The sequence below is a fragment of the Palaemon carinicauda genome, chromosome 28 (assembly GCF_036898095.1).
Source record: "Palaemon carinicauda isolate YSFRI2023 chromosome 28, ASM3689809v2, whole genome shotgun sequence".
Classification (NCBI taxonomy): domain Eukaryota; kingdom Metazoa; phylum Arthropoda; class Malacostraca; order Decapoda; family Palaemonidae; genus Palaemon; species Palaemon carinicauda.
In genome coordinates this window covers 1,527,650-1,545,149 of record NC_090752.1, presented here as the reverse complement: position 1 = coordinate 1,545,149, position 17,500 = coordinate 1,527,650, and the positions used below count along the sequence as shown (strand labels likewise).

The following is a 17,500-nucleotide window of genomic DNA, read 5'->3' as shown; positions in this document are numbered from 1 at the left end:
TAAATTTTTATAGTTTATATAAGAAACATATATTTTGATATTGTTACTATTCTTAAAGTATTTTATTTTTCCTTGTTTCCTTTCCTCACTGGGCTATCTTCCCTGTTGGGGACGCTGGGGTTATAGCATCCTGCTTTTCCAACTAGGGTTGTAGCTTAGCAAGTAATAATAATAATAATAATAATAATAATAATAATACCCCAAGGCAGTGGAAGATCATGGTACAGAGGCTATGGCACTAACCAAGACTTAAGGAACAATATTTTGATTTTGGAGTGTCCTCCTAGGAGAGCTGCTTACCATAGCTAAAGAGTCTCTTCTACCTTTACTAAGAGGAAAGTAACCACTGAAGAATTACAGTGCAGTAATTAACCCTTTGGGTGAAGAATAATTGTTTGGTAATCTTAGTGTTATTAGGTGTATGAGGACAGAGAAGAATATGTAAAAGAATAGACCAGACTATTCAGTGTGTAGGTAGGCAAAGTGAAAATGAACCGCAACCAGAGAGAAGGGTCCAATGTAGTAACCACTGAACAAATACAGTGCAGTAATTAACCCTTTGGGTAAAGAATACTTGTTTGGTAATCCTAGTGTTATTAGGTGTATGAGGACAGAGGAGAATATGTAAAAGAATAGACCAGACTATTCAGTGTGTAGGTAGGCAAAGGGATAATGAACCGTAACCAGAGAGAAGGATCCAATGTAATACAGTCTGGCCAATCAAAGGACCTGTACCAACCGTGTGTCACACGATCGTACATAATTCATTTTGTATATATTATGCTTGTATCTTCGCTCTTCCCTCGCACTGAAAAGAACCGGAATAAACATGTCTGCGTTTCTCCTGTGTAACAATGTCTGTTTTTCGAACATGAAATTTCCTGTTGCCTTGAGGTTTTGTATATAAAGGAGAGAGTTCTATAATGAACTCAGTTGCTTTCATACTGTCTTTGAGTCACAACCTTCTCTCGACCCGTCACAGACCTAATAACTCTGAGATCTTTGAATAATTACTCGATCTTAACCCTTTTACCCCCAGGCTCTTTGGAAATTTCCAACCCTTAACCCTCAGGGGGTTATTTTTTTCCCAGCACATTTTGTAGTATATTCTTTTAAATTGCTCTAACAGCCTTAATTTTTGTCATAGAGAGGTCAGGTTGGTCTCATTCTCTTAGAAAATGCCTGAATTTTCTAAAAAAAAATTATCAAAAATATGAAAAAAACATTTTTTCTAGCATTTTTTTGCGAGGACGTACCGGTACGTCCATGGGGGTAAAGGGATGGCTTTTGTGAAACGTACCAGTACGTCCTTTGCGGGTAAAAGGGTTAATCAAGTCTTCTAGGCATTGGAACATCGATTCTGTCCCCTATGGAAATTGTTTATCGATTTCTGCTAGTTCTTTGTTGACATTCCTGGCTTACAGTGTGATTAACGACTTCCATGTTTGCTACAGGATTGATGTCGCTCTTAGTGCAATTATATGGTAAATAGTGTTCGAAGCAAGGTCTTTGCTGTAGGGTTATAGAGTACTTGACTTCAGTTATTATTATTATTAGTAGTAGTAGTAGTAGTAGTAGTAGTAGTAGTAGTATTTTTGTTATTATTATTATATTAATATTTTTATTATTATATTATTATTATTATTATTATTATTATTATTATTAGTAGTAGTAGTAGTAGTAGTAGTAGTAGTAGTAGTATTAGTATTATTACTATTACTATATTATTATTATTATTATTATTATTATTGGTAGTAGTATTAGTATTATTACTATTACTATATTATTATTATTATTATCATTATAATTATTATTATTATCATTATAATTATTATTATCATCATTATTATTATTATTTGTTGAGTGCCAGTCCTAATTTTTCAGTTCTCAAATTAGGGAAACTGCCCCCTCTCCTCCCCCCCCCCCCCCCCCCCCCCGATCTTGTTTAGTCGGCCATTTTTAAGCTCCCATCGTCTAAGGGCTGCTCTACCACGTATCCATCAACCCTGAGCTTAAAGAGGACATGATCATATTTATTGAATAGCTCATTGCTTTATCTAAAAACTTACATATAAAAGCAGCCTTTTACAGATCCAAAACTGTATTCTGTATCTTCTTTTCCAGGTTTATTGCACCCTCTCCCCCGAGCCAGACAAGAATGGCTGGACCACTGTGATGACTGTGAACATGATCATATCTATTGAATAGCTCATAGTTTTATCTAAAAACTTACCTATAAAAGCAGCGTTTTACAGATCCAAAACTATCTTCTTTTCCAGGTTTATTGCACCCTCTCCCCCGAGCCAGACAAGAATGGCTGGACCACTGTGATGACTGTGAACATGATCATATCTATTGAATAGCTCATAGTTTTATCTAAAAACTTACCTATAAAAGCAGCGTTTTACAGATCCAAAACTATCTTCTTTATCTTCTTTATCTTCTTTTCCAGGTTTATTGCTCTCTCTCCCCCGAGCCAGACAAAAATGGCTGGACCACAGTGATGACTGTGGGCCCAGAGACGACAACTGGGACAATAACAGCCAGTGGTGGAGGGATTCCCAGCAATGAGGCCACCAACAGATTCTTTATGGGTATGTTAATGGTGAGATTAATAATAATACCAATTCCCTAATATCGCAAGAGGGTCTGGCCCTCTCTTTTATTCTTCTCCTGTACTTCTCTTTCTCCCTATTTCCTTAATCTTTCCCTTCCCGAGTACCTGCCTTTGAGCTATAAACTGGATTGTATCCAGGGGTACTTTTCCTTTCCCCATATTCCCCACTTCCCTATTATTATTATTGATTGATTGCTATACTGGTGTGAGTCTAAAAGCTGGTTTATAGGTTTGAAAAGTTCGACAGAGAAGTGTTTGAAGTGATGTTCAAACCTGTAATTGAGGTATTTTGTTGTCGAACACGTTTGTCGAATGATTTATACGGTCGAACGGTTTGTCGAACCCGGTTGTCGAACCTGTTTGTCGAATGGTTCGAAGAGGTGGAGTCAGTCACAAATGCATAAGGTTTGTGGACAACGAAGCCCCGCCCCAAAAGTTAGGCGAGAATAGACAAATAGGGTTAATTCAAAACTCAAATTCAGACAAATAGGGTTAATTCAAAACTCAAATTTAGACAAATAGGGTTAATTCAGGACTAAAATTCAGATAAATAAGGTTAATTGAACACTTAAATTCAGACAAATAGGGTTAATTCAAAACTGAAATTTAGTCAAATAGAGTTAATTCAAAACTCAAATTCAGGCAAATAGTGTTCATTCAAAACTCAAATTCAGACAAATAGGGTTCATTCAAAACTCAAATTCAGACAAATAGGGCTAATTCAAAACTCAACTTCAGACAAATAGGGCTAATTCAAAACTCAAATTTAGACAAATAGGGTTATTTCAAAACTCAAATTCAAACAAATAGGATTAATTCAAGACTCAAATTCAGACAAATAAGGTTAATTGAAAACTCAAATTCAGGCAAATAAGGTTAATTCAAAACAAATTCAGACAAATAAGATTAATTGAAAACTCAAATTCAGACTAATAGGGTTAATTCAAAACAAATTCAGATAAATAGGGTTAACTCAAAACTCAGATTCAGACAAATAGGGTTCATTCAAAACTCAGATTGAGACAAATTGGGTTAATTCAAAACCCAGATTCAGACAAATAGGGTTAATTTAAGACTCAAATTTAGACATATAGGGTTATTTAAAAAATTCAGACTAATAAGGTTAATTCAAAACTCAAATTCAGGCAAATAGGGTTAATTCAAAACTCAACTTCAGGCAAATAGGGTTAATGCAAAACTCAGATTCAAACCAATGGCGTTAATTCAAAACTCAAATTCAGACAAATGAGGTTTATTGAAAACTCAAATTCAGACATATAGGGTTAATTCAAAACAAATTCAGACAAATAGGGTTAATTCAAAACTCAAATTCAGACAAATAGGGTTAATTCAAAACTCAAATTCAGACAAATAGGGTTAATTCAAAACTAAGATTCAGACAAATAGGGTTAATTCAAGACTCAAATTCAGACAAATAGGGTTTATTTAAAACTCAAATTCAGACAAATAAAGTTAATTGAAAACTCAAATTCAGACAAATAAGGTTAATTCAAAACAAATTCAGACAAATAAGATTAATTGAAAACTCAAATTCAGACTAATAGGGTTAATTCAAAACAAATTCAGACAAATAGGGTTAATTCAAAACTCAAATTCAGACGAATAGGGTTAATTCAAAACTCAAATTCAAACAAATAGGGTTAATTCAAAAGTAAAATTCAGACAAATAGGGTTTATTTAAAACTCAAATTCAGACAAATAGGGTTCATTCAAAACTTGAATTCTCTCAAATAGGGTTAATTCAAAACTAAGATTCAGACAAATAGGGTTAATTCAAGACTCAAATTCAGACAAATAGGGTTAATTCAAAACTTAGATTCTCACAAATAGGGTTAATTCAAAACTAAGATTAAGACAAATAGGGTTAATTCAAGACTCAAATTCAGACAAATAGGGTTAACTCAAAACTTAGATTCAGACAAATAAGGTTAATTGAACACTTAAATTCAGACAAATAGGGTTAATTCAAGACTCAAATTCAGCCAAATACGTTTTATTGAAAACTCAACTTCAAATAAATATGGTTAATTCAAAACTCAACTTCGACAGACGAAGTGTTTGAAGTGATGTTCGAACGTGTGAACGGGGTATTTGGTTGTCGAACACGTTCGTCGAATGGTTCGAAGAAAGTCTGTTGTCGCCTGACTGTTGTGGGAGGCGCTTCATTGTCCATAAACATTCTGCATTTGTGCCTGACTCCACCTCTTCGAACCGTTTGACTAGAAGGTTCGACATCTGAGTTCGACGAACCTTTCGACTGCGTAAATCCATTGCCTTTTCAATATAGGTAAACCTTTCTTTACACGTAGAACGATATTTGAATTATTATTATGATTAGATTTCGCCAGTTGTCTCTATCTTGAGCTTTAAAATCAATACTTCTCCATTCATCATTTCCTACTTCACTTTTCATAGTCCTCAGCCATGTAGGCCTGCGTCTTCCAACTCTTCTAGTACCTTGTGGACCCCAGCTGAACGTTTCGTGAACTCTCTTGGGGAGTGCGAAGAGCATGCCCAAACCATCTCCATCTACCTCTCTTCATGATAAATGTCATAACTATAAGATTATCTCCTCTAGGCCTATTGACGCAAAGGGCCTCGGTTAGATTTCGCCAGTCATCTCTATCTTGAGCTTTTAATTCTATACTTCTCCATTCATCATTTCCTACTTCACGTTTCATAGTCCTCAGCCATGTAGGCCTGGGACATCTAACTCTTCTAGTGCCTCCATTCATCATCTACTTCACTTTTCATAGTCCTCAGCCATGTAGGCCTGGGACTTCCAACTCTTCTAGTGCCTTGTGGAGCCCAGTGGAACGTTTCGGGAACTCTCTTGGGGAGTGCGAAGAGCCTACCCAAACCATCATCTCCATCTTTCCCTCTTCATGATAAATGTCAGAACTATAAGATTATCTCTTCCTACGCTTATTGACGCAAAGGGCCTCGGTCAGATTTCACCAGTCGTCTGTATCTTGAGCTTTTAATTCTATACTTCTCCATTCATCATCTACTTCACTTTTCAAAGTCCTCAGCCATGTAGGCCTGGGCCTTCCAATTCTTCTAGTGCCTTGTGGAGCCCAGTGGAACGTTTCGTGAACTCTCCCGGGGAGTGCGAAGAGCCTACCCAAACCATCATCTCCATCTACCCCTCTTCATGATAAATGTCATAACTATAAGATTATTGTCTTTTCAATTCACTAACCACATCTTTCTAATGCTTCAGGAATCCAGCATCTTGCAGCCTTGTCTTGGGATGACATGAATGAGAGGCCTTTGATATTCAGGGTAAGTTTTTTTTACATATTGTTTATATTGTTTTCAGTGTGACATGAATCATTTCAGTTATTCTGAATTCCTCTTAGCAATGATATTCATGAGCCGTGTAGATATAGTGAGGTGTTAGATTTCTTTATTATTATTGTTATTATTATTATTATTATTATTATTATTATTATTATTATTATTATTAAGTAGTAGTAGTAGTAGTAGTAGTAGTAGTAGTAGTAGTAGTAGTAGTAGTATTTTTAATATTATTATTATTATTATTATTATTATTATTATTATTATTATTATAGCTAAGCTACAACCCTAATTGGAAAAACAGGTTGCTATAAGAAGCCCAAGGACTCCAACAAGGAAAAATAGCCCAGAGAAGAAAGGAAATAGATAAACTACATGAGAAGTAATGAACAATCAAAATAAAATATCTTAAGAACAGTAACAACATTAAAATAAATCTTTCATATATAAACTAAAAAAAAATTCAATAAACAAGGGGAAGAGGAATATGATATAATGATGTGCCCGAGTGTACCCTCAAGCAAGAGAACCCCAAAATCAAACCGTTGTTCTCTACTCATGGGTAGTGCCAAAGCCTCTGTATCATGGTCTTCCATTCTCTTGGGGTAGGGTTTTCTTGCTTGAGGGTACACTCGCGCACACCATTCTATCTTATTTATCTTCCTCTTGTTTTTATAAGTGTTTATAATTTATATATGAAAGATTTATTTTAATGTTATTGTTCTATGAATATTTTATTTCAATCTTTCATTACTCTTCTTTGTTTATTTCCTTATTTCCTTCCACTATTTAGCTATTTTCCCTGTTTGAGCCCTTTGGCTTAAAGCATCCTAGCATCCTTCTTTTCCCTTTAGGGTTGTAGCTTAGCAAGTAATAATAATAATGATAATAATAATAATATTAATCATTACTCTTCTTTGTTTATTTCCTTATTTCCTTCCACTACTTAGCTATTTTCCCTGTTTGAGCCCTTAGGCTTATAGCATCCTAGCATCCTGCTTTTCCCTTTAGGGTTGTAGCTTAGGAAGTAATAATAATAATAATAATAATAATAATAATAATAATAATAATAATAATAATAATAATAATAATAATAATAATAATAATAATGATAATAATAATATAAAAAACAAATTCATTACTCTTGTTTATTTATTTCCTTATTTCCTTCCACCACTGGGCTAATTTCCCTGTTCAAGCCCTTGGGCTTAAAGCATCCTAGCATCCTACTTTTCCCATTAGGGTTGTAGCATAGCAAATAATAATAATAATAATAATAATAATATTAATAATAATAATGATAATAATAATAATAATAATAATGTAAAAAACAAATTTATATTTTTTCTGTCTCATTTCTCTGAACAGATTGCCCTCAAGTCAGTAACGGATAACAAGAGATTCTACGTAACTTATGATAATGTAGTCATTGAGAGAAATTCCCCGTATGCATTAAGTAAACTTGGAACATACCATGGGGATGCTGGTAAGTAAGACACTCATCTTAATTTGCAGTTTATTAGCCCTTTTACCCCCAAAGGACGTACTGGTACGTTTCACAAAAGCCATCCCTTAACCCCCATGGACGTACCGGTACGTCCTTGCAAAAAAATGCTATAAAAATTTGTTTTTCATATTTTTTGATAATTTTTTGAAAAAATTCAGGCATTTTCCAAGAGAATGAGACCAACCAGACCTCTCTATGACAAAAATTAAGGCTGTTAGAGCAATTTAAAAAAAAATATACTGCAAAATGTGCTGTGAAAAAAATAACCCCTTGGGGGTTAAGGGTTGGAAATTTCCAAATACCCCAGGCCCCTTTTACCCCCAGGCTATTTGGAAATTTCCAACCCTTAACCCCCAGGGGGTTATTTATTTCCCAGCACATTTTGCAGTATATTTTATTTTTTTAAATTGCTCTAACAGCCTTAATTTTTGTCATAGAGAGATCAGGTTGGTCTCATTCTCTTGGAAACTGCCTGAATTTTCTTAAAAAATTATCAAAAATATGAAAAAAAAATTTTTATTGCATTTTTTTGCAAGGACGTACCGGTACGTCTATGGGGGTAAAGGGATGGCTTTTGTGAAACGTACCAGTACGTCCTTTGGGGGTAAAAGGGCTTTAGATGCCTTATTCCTGGTTCTTCTTCATCCTCTCCAAATTTGTCCCTATTTGGGGTCGCTGTGACGGTTCCTCAACTCATTCTTCCATTTCCTTTTGTCCAGTACGTTTCCTCCCTTAATCCCAACTCCCGCCAGGTAGTCCCATGTCCACCATCTTCCTTCTCGGGTAGTCTTCCTCTTGTCTCTCTACATGTTCATACCATCTCGGTTTACTTTCCCGTACCTTGGTTGAAGCTGATCTGAACGTTAATCTCTAGCACCGTCTTTCAGTTTGCTCTTTCGGAATCTTGTCTTATGGTCTGCCATTTGTCTCTCTACATGTCCATACCATCTCTGTCTACTTTTCCATACCTTGGTTGAAGCCTATCTGGACACTAATCTCTGGCACCGTCTTTCAGTTCGCTCTTTCGGAATCTTGTCTTACCTAGTAGTTCCATATCCATCATCTTATCTGATGGTCTGCCATATGTCTCTCTGCATGTCCATATCATCTCAGTCTACTTTCCCGTACCTTGGTTGAAGCTTTCTGGATACTAATCTCTGGCACCGTCTTTCAGTTAGTTCTTTCCGATTCTTCTCTTACCTGGTAGTCCCATGTCTATCATCTTCCTTCTCAAATAGTCTTCCTCTTGTCTATCTACATGTCCATACCATCTCAGTCTACTTTTCCGTACCTTTGTTGAAGCTGATCTGGACACTAATCTCTGGCACCGTCTTTCAGTTAGTTCTTTCCAAATCTTCTCTTACCAGGTAGTTCATTATCCATCATCTTATCTGATGGTCTTCCTCTCGTCTCTCTACATGTCCATACCATCTCGGTTTACTTTCCCGTACCTTGGTTAAAGCTTATCTGGATACTAATCTCTGGCACCGTCTTTCAGTTAGTTCTTTCCGAATCTTCTCTAACCTGGTAGTCCCATGCCCACCATCTTCCTTCTCGGATAGTCTTCCTCTTGTCTCTCTACATGTCCATACCATCTCACTACTTTCCCTCACCTTGGTTGAAGCTGATCTGGACACTAATCTCTGGCACCGTCTTTCAGTTAGTTCTTTCATAATCTTCTCTTACCTGGTAGTCCCATGTCCATCATCTTCCTTCTCGGATAGTCTTCCTCCTGTCTCTCTACATGTCCATACCATCTCACTCTACTTTCCCTCACCTTGGTTGAAGCTGATCTGGACATTAATCTCAGTTAGTTCTTTGTGTATATTGCATGAGATTTTTCATAATTCTGACAAAGGTTATGCTTCAATTTTAGAAGACAGTCAAATACCTATTATTCAAAGTGAACGTATATGATTAAAATTGAAAATTGGCGTTCTTGAATTAGCTTCACTTGTAAATATATTAAGAGCAATTTATCCTGATTTCAGGCGATGCCTTCCGGACCAACGAGGGCCTGCCTTTCTTATTGGATAACCAGAATATTTGGTGGAATGCAAGAGAAGGTCCACACAAAGTAAGTCACGATCTAAATGTCTGGTTTTTATTCAGAATAGGAAGTAAATCTGTGGTGGAAATGTGGGAGGTTGGGCTGTGGCACCCTAGCAGTACCAGCTGAACTCGGCTGAGTCCCTGGTTAGGCTGGAGGAACGTAGAGAGTAGAGGTCCCCTTTTTTGTTTTGTTTCTTGTTGTTGTCGGCTACTCCCCAAAAATTGGGGGAAGTGCCTTTGGTATATGTATGTATGATGAAGTAAATTAACCTTTAAATCTTCAGGAACGATACCCTCAAAATTCCTCTAGGAAAAGAGCAATCGTTTAAGATTAAAACTAGCTGCCACATTGGCTAGGTCCTAGCCAATATGGCAGCTAGTTTTATCTTAAACGGTTGCTCTTTTCCTAGAGGAAGTTTGAGATCTAAATGTCTGGTTTTTATTCAGAATATGAAGTAAATTAACCTTTAAATCTTCAGGAACGATACCCTCAAAATTCCTCTGGGAGGAGAGCAATCGTTTAAGATTAAAACTAGCTGCCACATTGGCTAGGACCTAGCCAATGTGGCAGCTAGTTTTAATTTAAAACGATTGCTCTTTTCTTAGAGGAAGTTTGAGGGTATCGTTCCTCAGGATTTAAAGGTTATTTTACTTCATATTCAGGATATGAAGTAAATTAACCTTTAAATCCTCAGGAACGATACCTTCAAAATTCCTCTGGGAATAGAGCAATCGTTTTAAATTAAAACTAGCTGCCACATTGGCTAGGACCTAGCCAATGTGACAGCTAGTTTTAATCTTGAACGATTGCTCTTTTCCTAGAGGAATTTTGAGGGTATCGTTCCTCAGGATTTAAAGGTTATTTTACTTCATATTCAGAATATGAAGTAAATTAACCTTTAAAATCCTCAGGAACGATACCCTCAAAATTCCTCTGGGAATAGAGCAATCGTTTTAAATTAAAACTAGCTGCCACATTGGCTAGGACCTAGCCAATGTGACAGCTAGTTTTAATCTTGAACGATTGCTCTTTTCCTAGAGGAATTTTGAGGGTATCGTTCCTCAGGATTTAAAGGTTATTTTACTTCATATTCAGAATATGAAGTAAATTAACCTTTAAAATCCTCAGGAACGATACCCTCAAAATTCCTCTCGGAGAAGAGCAATCGTTTTAAATTAAAACTAGCTGCCACATTGGCTAGGTCCTAGCCAATGTGGCAGCTAGTTTTATCTTAAACGATTGCTCTTTTCCTAGAGGAAGTTTGATTACCCCAACATTTTATTTCCAACTAATCAATTAGCCCATTGAACATATACTAGTTAACATCGGATGGTTTTTTGCAGCCCCCTGATGAACTGTATGGATCATGTAGCCTGCTATTGGCTGCTTATATTTAAGGATCCAGAACAAATTGCAGATTTTCTGTATGAATTATGGCAATAATTATGGGAATGTGAATGTTTATAGTTAAGGATCCAAAACAAATTGCAGATTTTTGTATGAATTATGGCAATAATTATGGGAATGTGAATGTTTATAGTTAAAGATCCAAAACAAATTGCAGATTTTATGTATGAATTATGGCAATAATTATGGGAATGAGAATAACTCAAATTCAGAACATCTTGTTTACCCCAAAAATAAGGGTCCATTACCCCACTGGGGTAATTTACCCCAGGGTTGGGAAACACTGGGCTAGAATGACAATATTGATCAAATACTTTAAGTGTCAGGAGTTGATCACCCTGTGCAATGTTAAAAGGCATCAGTTCAAATTTCTAACTCTGAAAGTTTGTAAGATTTGCAGTCAGTTTAGCATTTAGTATTTGAAACCTATGACATACATTTTCCGACAAGCAACTGTTACTATCACTAGCAACTGTTCTTATCACTAGCAACTGTTTTTATAACTAGCAATTGTTCTTACCACTAGCAACTGTCTTTATTACTAGAAACTTTTTATCACTAGCATCTGTTTTTACAACTAGCAATTGTTCTTACCACTAGCAACTGTCTTTATTACTAGAAACTTTTTATCACTACCAACTGTCTTTATTACTAGCAACTCATCTTATCACCAGCAAGTGTTTTTTTTTTTATTACTAGCAACCTAGCAACTGTTTTATTACTAGCAACAGTTTTTATCATGCAGCTGTTTTTATTACTAGAAACTGTTTTTATCATGCAACTGTTCAGTTTAGCATTTAGCATTTGAGACCTATGACATACATTTTCCAACAAGCAACTGTTCCTATCACTAGCAACTGTTCTTATCACTAGCAACTATTTTTATAACTAGCAATTGTTCTTACCACTAGCAACTGTCTTTATTGCTAGAAAATTTTTATCACTAGCAACTGTCTTTATTACTAGCAACTCATCTTATCACCAGCAAGTGTTTTTTTTTTTATTACTAGCAACCTAGCAACTGTTTTATTACTAGCAACAGTGTTTATCATGCAGCTGTTTTTATTACTAGACACTGTTTTTATCATGGAACTGTTCAGTTTAGCATTTAGCATACCTATGACATACATTTTCCATCACATTTCGCTTGTTTACCAATAAACCTGACATGAGTCTTTTTATAGTTTATTTATGAGATATTTGTTTTTGATGTTGTAAATAGTTCATATATGACATGTCTGTTTTGACGTTGTTACTTATTTTAGAATGATTTATTGTTAATTTGTTCTCTTCATTTATTTATTTCCTTATTTCCCTTCCTCACTGGGCTATTTATTCCCTATTGGAGCCCCTGGGCTTATAGCATCTTGCTTTTCCAACTAGGGTTGTAGCTTGGATAGTAATAATAATGATAATATATTTTTCCCATCACATTTCGCTTGTTTACCAATAAACCTGACATGAGTCTTTTTATAGTTTATTTATGAGATATTTGTTTTTGATGTTGTAAATAGTTTATATATGACATGTCTGTTTTGACGTTGTTACTTATTTTAGAATGATTTCTTGTTAATTTGTTCTCTTCATTTATTTATTTCCTTATCTAATTTTATGTTTTAACGGTTCTTGAAATTTTATTTTGATTGTTTATTCTTCTCTTGTAGTTTATTTCCTTATGTCCTTTCCTCACTGGGCTATCTATTCCCTATTGGAGCCCCTGGGCTTATAGCATCTTGCTTTTCCAACTAGGGTTGTAGCTTGGATAGTAATAATAATAATACATTTTCCATCACATTTCGCCTATTTTTCCCTATTGGAGCCCCTGGGCTTATAGCATCTTGCTTTTCCAACTAGGGTTGTAGCTTGGATAGTAATAATAATAATAATACATTTTTTCCATCATATTTCGCTTGTTTACCACTCAGGTCACAAGTGCTGGAGCCGTAGCTGAATGGTACACTGCATTACAGTATTCGCAAATGAGTCTTCTTCGCTTGAAGGTCCGCCCGAAAGACTTTGATACGAGTAAGGTCTTTATACTTCTTCTCCTATAGTCCTATTACATAATTACACTGTAATATACTGTAATATAAATGTTATTTAGATGAATTATCAGTTATTATACTTAAAAGATGGGCTATTTTTATCAGTTTCAACCATATTATTATTATTATTATTATTATTATTATTATTATTATTATTGTTATCATTATTATTTTTATTATTATTATTTTTATCATCATCATCATCATCATCATTATCATTATTATCATTATTGTTTTTATTATTATTATTATTATTATTGTTGTTTTTAATATTATTATTATTATTATTATTGTTTTTATTATTATTATTATCATTATTATTATTGTTTTTAATATTATTATTATCATTATTATTATTACTATTATTATTATTGTTTTTATTATTATTATCACTATTATTATTGTTTTTAATATTATTATTATCATTATTATTATTATTATTATTATCATCATTATTATTATTATCATTATTATTATTATTATTATTATTATTATTGTTGTTGTTCTTTTTATTATTATTATTATTATTATTATTATTATTATTATAATTATTATTATTATTATTAGTTATTATTATTATTATTGTTATTATTATCATTATTATTATTATTATTGTTATTATTATCATTATTATTATTATTATTATTATTATTATTATTATTATTATTATTATTATTATTATTAAAATTTACCCCATTTTGCAGATTCTTCGTGTCCGCCGGCCATAGGCTATCACTCGGACTGGGCCGAGACCACGGAGTTGATATTTCCAGGGAGCAGGGCAGAAGGATCCGTGATATCCTACAGGTGCAAGAAGCCCATGTACGCGGAGGGATCAGACACAACTAAATCCGTCGAAGGAAATGTCACTTGCATGAACACCGATGGTGTTTTTCACTGGGATAGATTACCTGTACTTCCATGCGCATGTGAGTATCTGAATTATGTGTTTTTTTTTATATATCTATTTATATATCTATGTAGGGTTCTGTGTTTTTATATATATATATATATATATATATATATATACTGTATATATATTTATATATATATATATATACTGTATATGTATATATATATTTTTATTTATTTATATAGGATTATTATTATTATAATTATGATTATTATTATTATTATTATTATTATTATTATTATTATTATTATTATTATTATTATTGATATATATATACATATATATATATATATATATATATATATATATATATATATATATATATATATATATACATAGGATCATTATTATTATTATTATTATTATTATTATTATTATTCGAGTTACAATTCTAATTGGAATAGCGTAATACCACGAGCGAAGGGCTCCAATAGGGGAAAATAGCCCATTGCGGAAAGAAAATATATATGTATAAATATACTGTGAAGAGTCTCTTCAACCCTTACCAAGTGCAAAGTTGCCGCTGAACAAGTACAGCGTAGTAGTTAACCCCTTGCGAGTGAAGAAGAAGTTTTCGGTTATACAGTATCAGTATAGTGAATAGTGTGCCTGAGTATACTCTCAACCAAAAGAACTCTAACCCATGGTAACTATCCAATATTCTTTTCCCACAGTGTCCTGCCCACCTGATTTCGTACCAAACAAATTGAAAACCAGCTGCCTTCACTTCTCTTCAAATCCTGCTTCTGGAGGAATAACAAGTGCTTCTTTATTGTAAGTAAAGTTCTGACATCGCCCATTTATATATCGTTCGGTTTTGTGAGTCATCAGCTCTCCCTCGTTTGGTCTTGTAAGTCATCGGCTCTCCTTTATTCGGTCTTGTGAGTCATCAGCTCCCCTTCCTTCGGTCTTGTGAGTCATCAGCTCCCCTTCGTTCGGTCTTGTGAGTCATCAGCTCCCCTTCGTTCGGTCTTGTGAGTCATCCACTCCCCCTCGTTCAGTCTTGTGAGTCATCAGCTCCCCCTCGTTCTGTCTTGTGAGTCATCAGCTCCCCTTCGTTCGGTCTTGTGAGTCATCGGCTCCCCTTCGTTCGGTCTTGTGAGTCATCGGCTCCCCTTCGTTCGGTCTTGTGAGTCATCAGCTCCCCTTCGTTCGGTCTTGTGAGTCATCGGCTCCCCTTCGTTCGGTCTTGTGAGTCATCGGCTCCCCTTCGTTCGGTCTTGTGAGTCATCAGCTCCCCTTCGTTCGGTCTTGTGAGTCATCGGCTCCCCTTTCGTTCGGTCTTGTGAGTCATCGGCTCCCCTTCGTTCGGTCTTGTGAGTCATCGGCTCCCCTTCGTTCGGTCTTGTGAGTCATCGGCTCCCCTTTCGTTCGGTCTTGTGAGTCATCGGCTCCCCTTCGTTCGGTCTTGTGAGTCATCGGCTCCCCTTCGTTCGGTCTTGTGAGTCATCAGCTCCCCTTTCGTTCGGTCTTGTGAGTCATCGGCTCCCCTTCGTTCGGTCTTGTGAGTCATCGGCTCCCCTTCGTTCGGTCTTGTGAGTCATCCGCTCCCCTTTCGTTCGGTCTTGTGAGTCATCGGCTCCCCTTCGTTCGGTCTTGTGAGTCATCAGCTCCCCTTCGTTCGGTCTTGTGAGTCATCGGCTCCCCTTCGTTCGGTCTTGTGAGTCATCAGCTCCCCTTCGTTCGGTCTTGTGAGTCATCGGCTCCCCTTTCGTTTGGTCTTGTGAGTCATCAGCTCCCCTTTGTTTGGTCTTGTTAGTCATCAACTCCCTCTCGTTTGGTCTTGTGAATCATCAGCTCCCCTTCGTTTGGTCTTGTGAGTCATCAACTCCCTCTCGTTCAATCGTGTGAGTCATCAGCTCCTCTTTCGTTAGGTCTTGTGAGTCATCAGCTCCCCTTCGTTTGGTCTTGTGAGTCAGCAGCTCCCCTTCGTTTGGTCTTGTAAGTCATCAGCTCCCACTCGTGTGGTCTTGTGAGTCATCAGCTCCTCTTCATTCAATCTTGTGAGTCATCAGCTACCCTTTCGTTTGGTCTTGTGAGTCATCAGCTCCCCTTCGTTTGGTCTTATGAGTCATCAGCTCCCCTTCGTTTGGTCTTATGAGTCATCAGCTCCCCTTCATTCGGTCTCTCGAGTCATCAGCTCCCCCTCGTTCAGTCTTGTAAGTCATCAGCTCCCACTCGTTCGGTCTTGTGAGTCATCAGCTCCCCTTCGTTTGGTCTTGTGAGTCATCAGCTCCCCTTCGTTTGGTCTCTCGAGTCATCAGCTCCCCCTCGTACGGTCTTGCGAGTCATCAGCTCCCCTTCGTTTGGTCTTGTGAGTCATCAGCTCCCCTTCGTTTGGTCTTGTGAGTCATCAGCTCCCCTTCGTTTGGTCTCTCGAGTCATCAGCTCCCCCTCGTACGGTCTTGCGAGTCATCAGCTCCCCTTCGTTTGGTCTTGTGAGTCATCAGCTCCCCTTCGTTTGGTCTTGTGAGTCATCAGCTCCCACTCGTTCGGTCTTGTGAGTCATCAGCTCCCCCTCGTTCGGTCTCTCGAGTCATCAGCTCCCCCTCGTTCAGTCTTGTAAGTCATCAGCTCCCACTCGTTCGGTCTTGTGAGTCATCAGCTCCCCTTCGTTTGGTCTCTCGAGTCATCAGCTCCCCCTCGTACGGTCTTGCGAGTCATCAGCTCCCCTTCGTTTGGTCTTGTGAGTCATCAGCTCCCCTTCGTTTGGTCTTGTGAGTCATCAGCTCCCACTCGTTCGGTCTTGTGAGTCATCAGCTCCCCCTCGTTCGGTCTCTCGAGTCATCAGCTCCCCCTCGTTCAGTCTTGTAAGTCATCAGCTCCCACTCGTTCGGTCTTGTGAGTCATCAGCTCCCCTTCGTTTGGTCTCTCGAGTCATCAGCTCCCCCTCGTACGGTCTTGCGAGTCATCAGCTCCCCTTCGTTTGGTCTTGTGAGTCATCAGCTCCCCTTCGTTTGGTCTTGTGAGTCATCAGCTCCCCTTCGTTTGGTTTTGTGAGTCATCAGCTCCCCTTCGTTCGGTCTTGTGAGTCATCAGCACCTCCTCGTTTCGTCTTGCAAGTCATCAGCTCTCCTTTGTTCGGTCTTGCGAGTCATCAGTTCCCCCCTCGTTCGGTGTGGTGAGTCATCAGCTCATCAGCTCCCCTCGTTCCGTCCCTTTGCCCCTAGCACTCACGAGTTACCTTTAAATAATGCAAGCGTGATTCTCCATCATATACCTTTATATTTTTGGTTTAATTGCATTAGATGGCTTTTCTATATTTCTCTATCATATATAAGCTTTGTTTATTCCTTATTAAGTTATATGTTCTGTTATTACTCAGTTATTCTTATTCTTTGTTATATTCTATAATGAAAGGCATCTCAAATTACTTTAGTATATAATATATAGCCTTTGTAGATAACTTTTTCACATGTTGATATGTTTCTTTCCTTGTGTAAAAAAATATGTTTTTGTCTAATAATTAGTTATCAAATACATAAAAAAAAATTCTTAGATTATTATTCATAGAACGAAGTTTTAATAATACAAGGGATAATGTTTAATATTTTGTAATAAAATTTAAGCTTTTTCTTCACCTAACAGTAAATAGCTATTAGCAATGAAACAGTCATAGTAGAATTGCATCATATCA

At 36.4% G+C, this 17,500-nt stretch overlaps 1 protein-coding gene across 1 annotated transcript in view; it reads left to right on the top strand.

The window, feature by feature from the left end:
• Nucleotides 1–17,500, top strand: part of LOC137621372 (uncharacterized) — a 59,390-nt gene that overhangs the window by 34,139 nt on the left and 7,751 nt on the right. Inside the window, exons 5-11 of the mRNA XM_068351670.1 lie at nt 2,453–2,594; nt 5,862–5,923; nt 7,307–7,424; nt 9,437–9,522; nt 12,831–12,930; nt 13,655–13,879; nt 14,538–14,637. Coding sequence (XP_068207771.1) covers nt 2,453–2,594; nt 5,862–5,923; nt 7,307–7,424; nt 9,437–9,522; nt 12,831–12,930; nt 13,655–13,879; nt 14,538–14,637 — 833 coding nt within the window. The remainder of the gene's footprint in view (nt 1–2,452; nt 2,595–5,861; nt 5,924–7,306; nt 7,425–9,436; nt 9,523–12,830; nt 12,931–13,654; nt 13,880–14,537; nt 14,638–17,500) is intronic.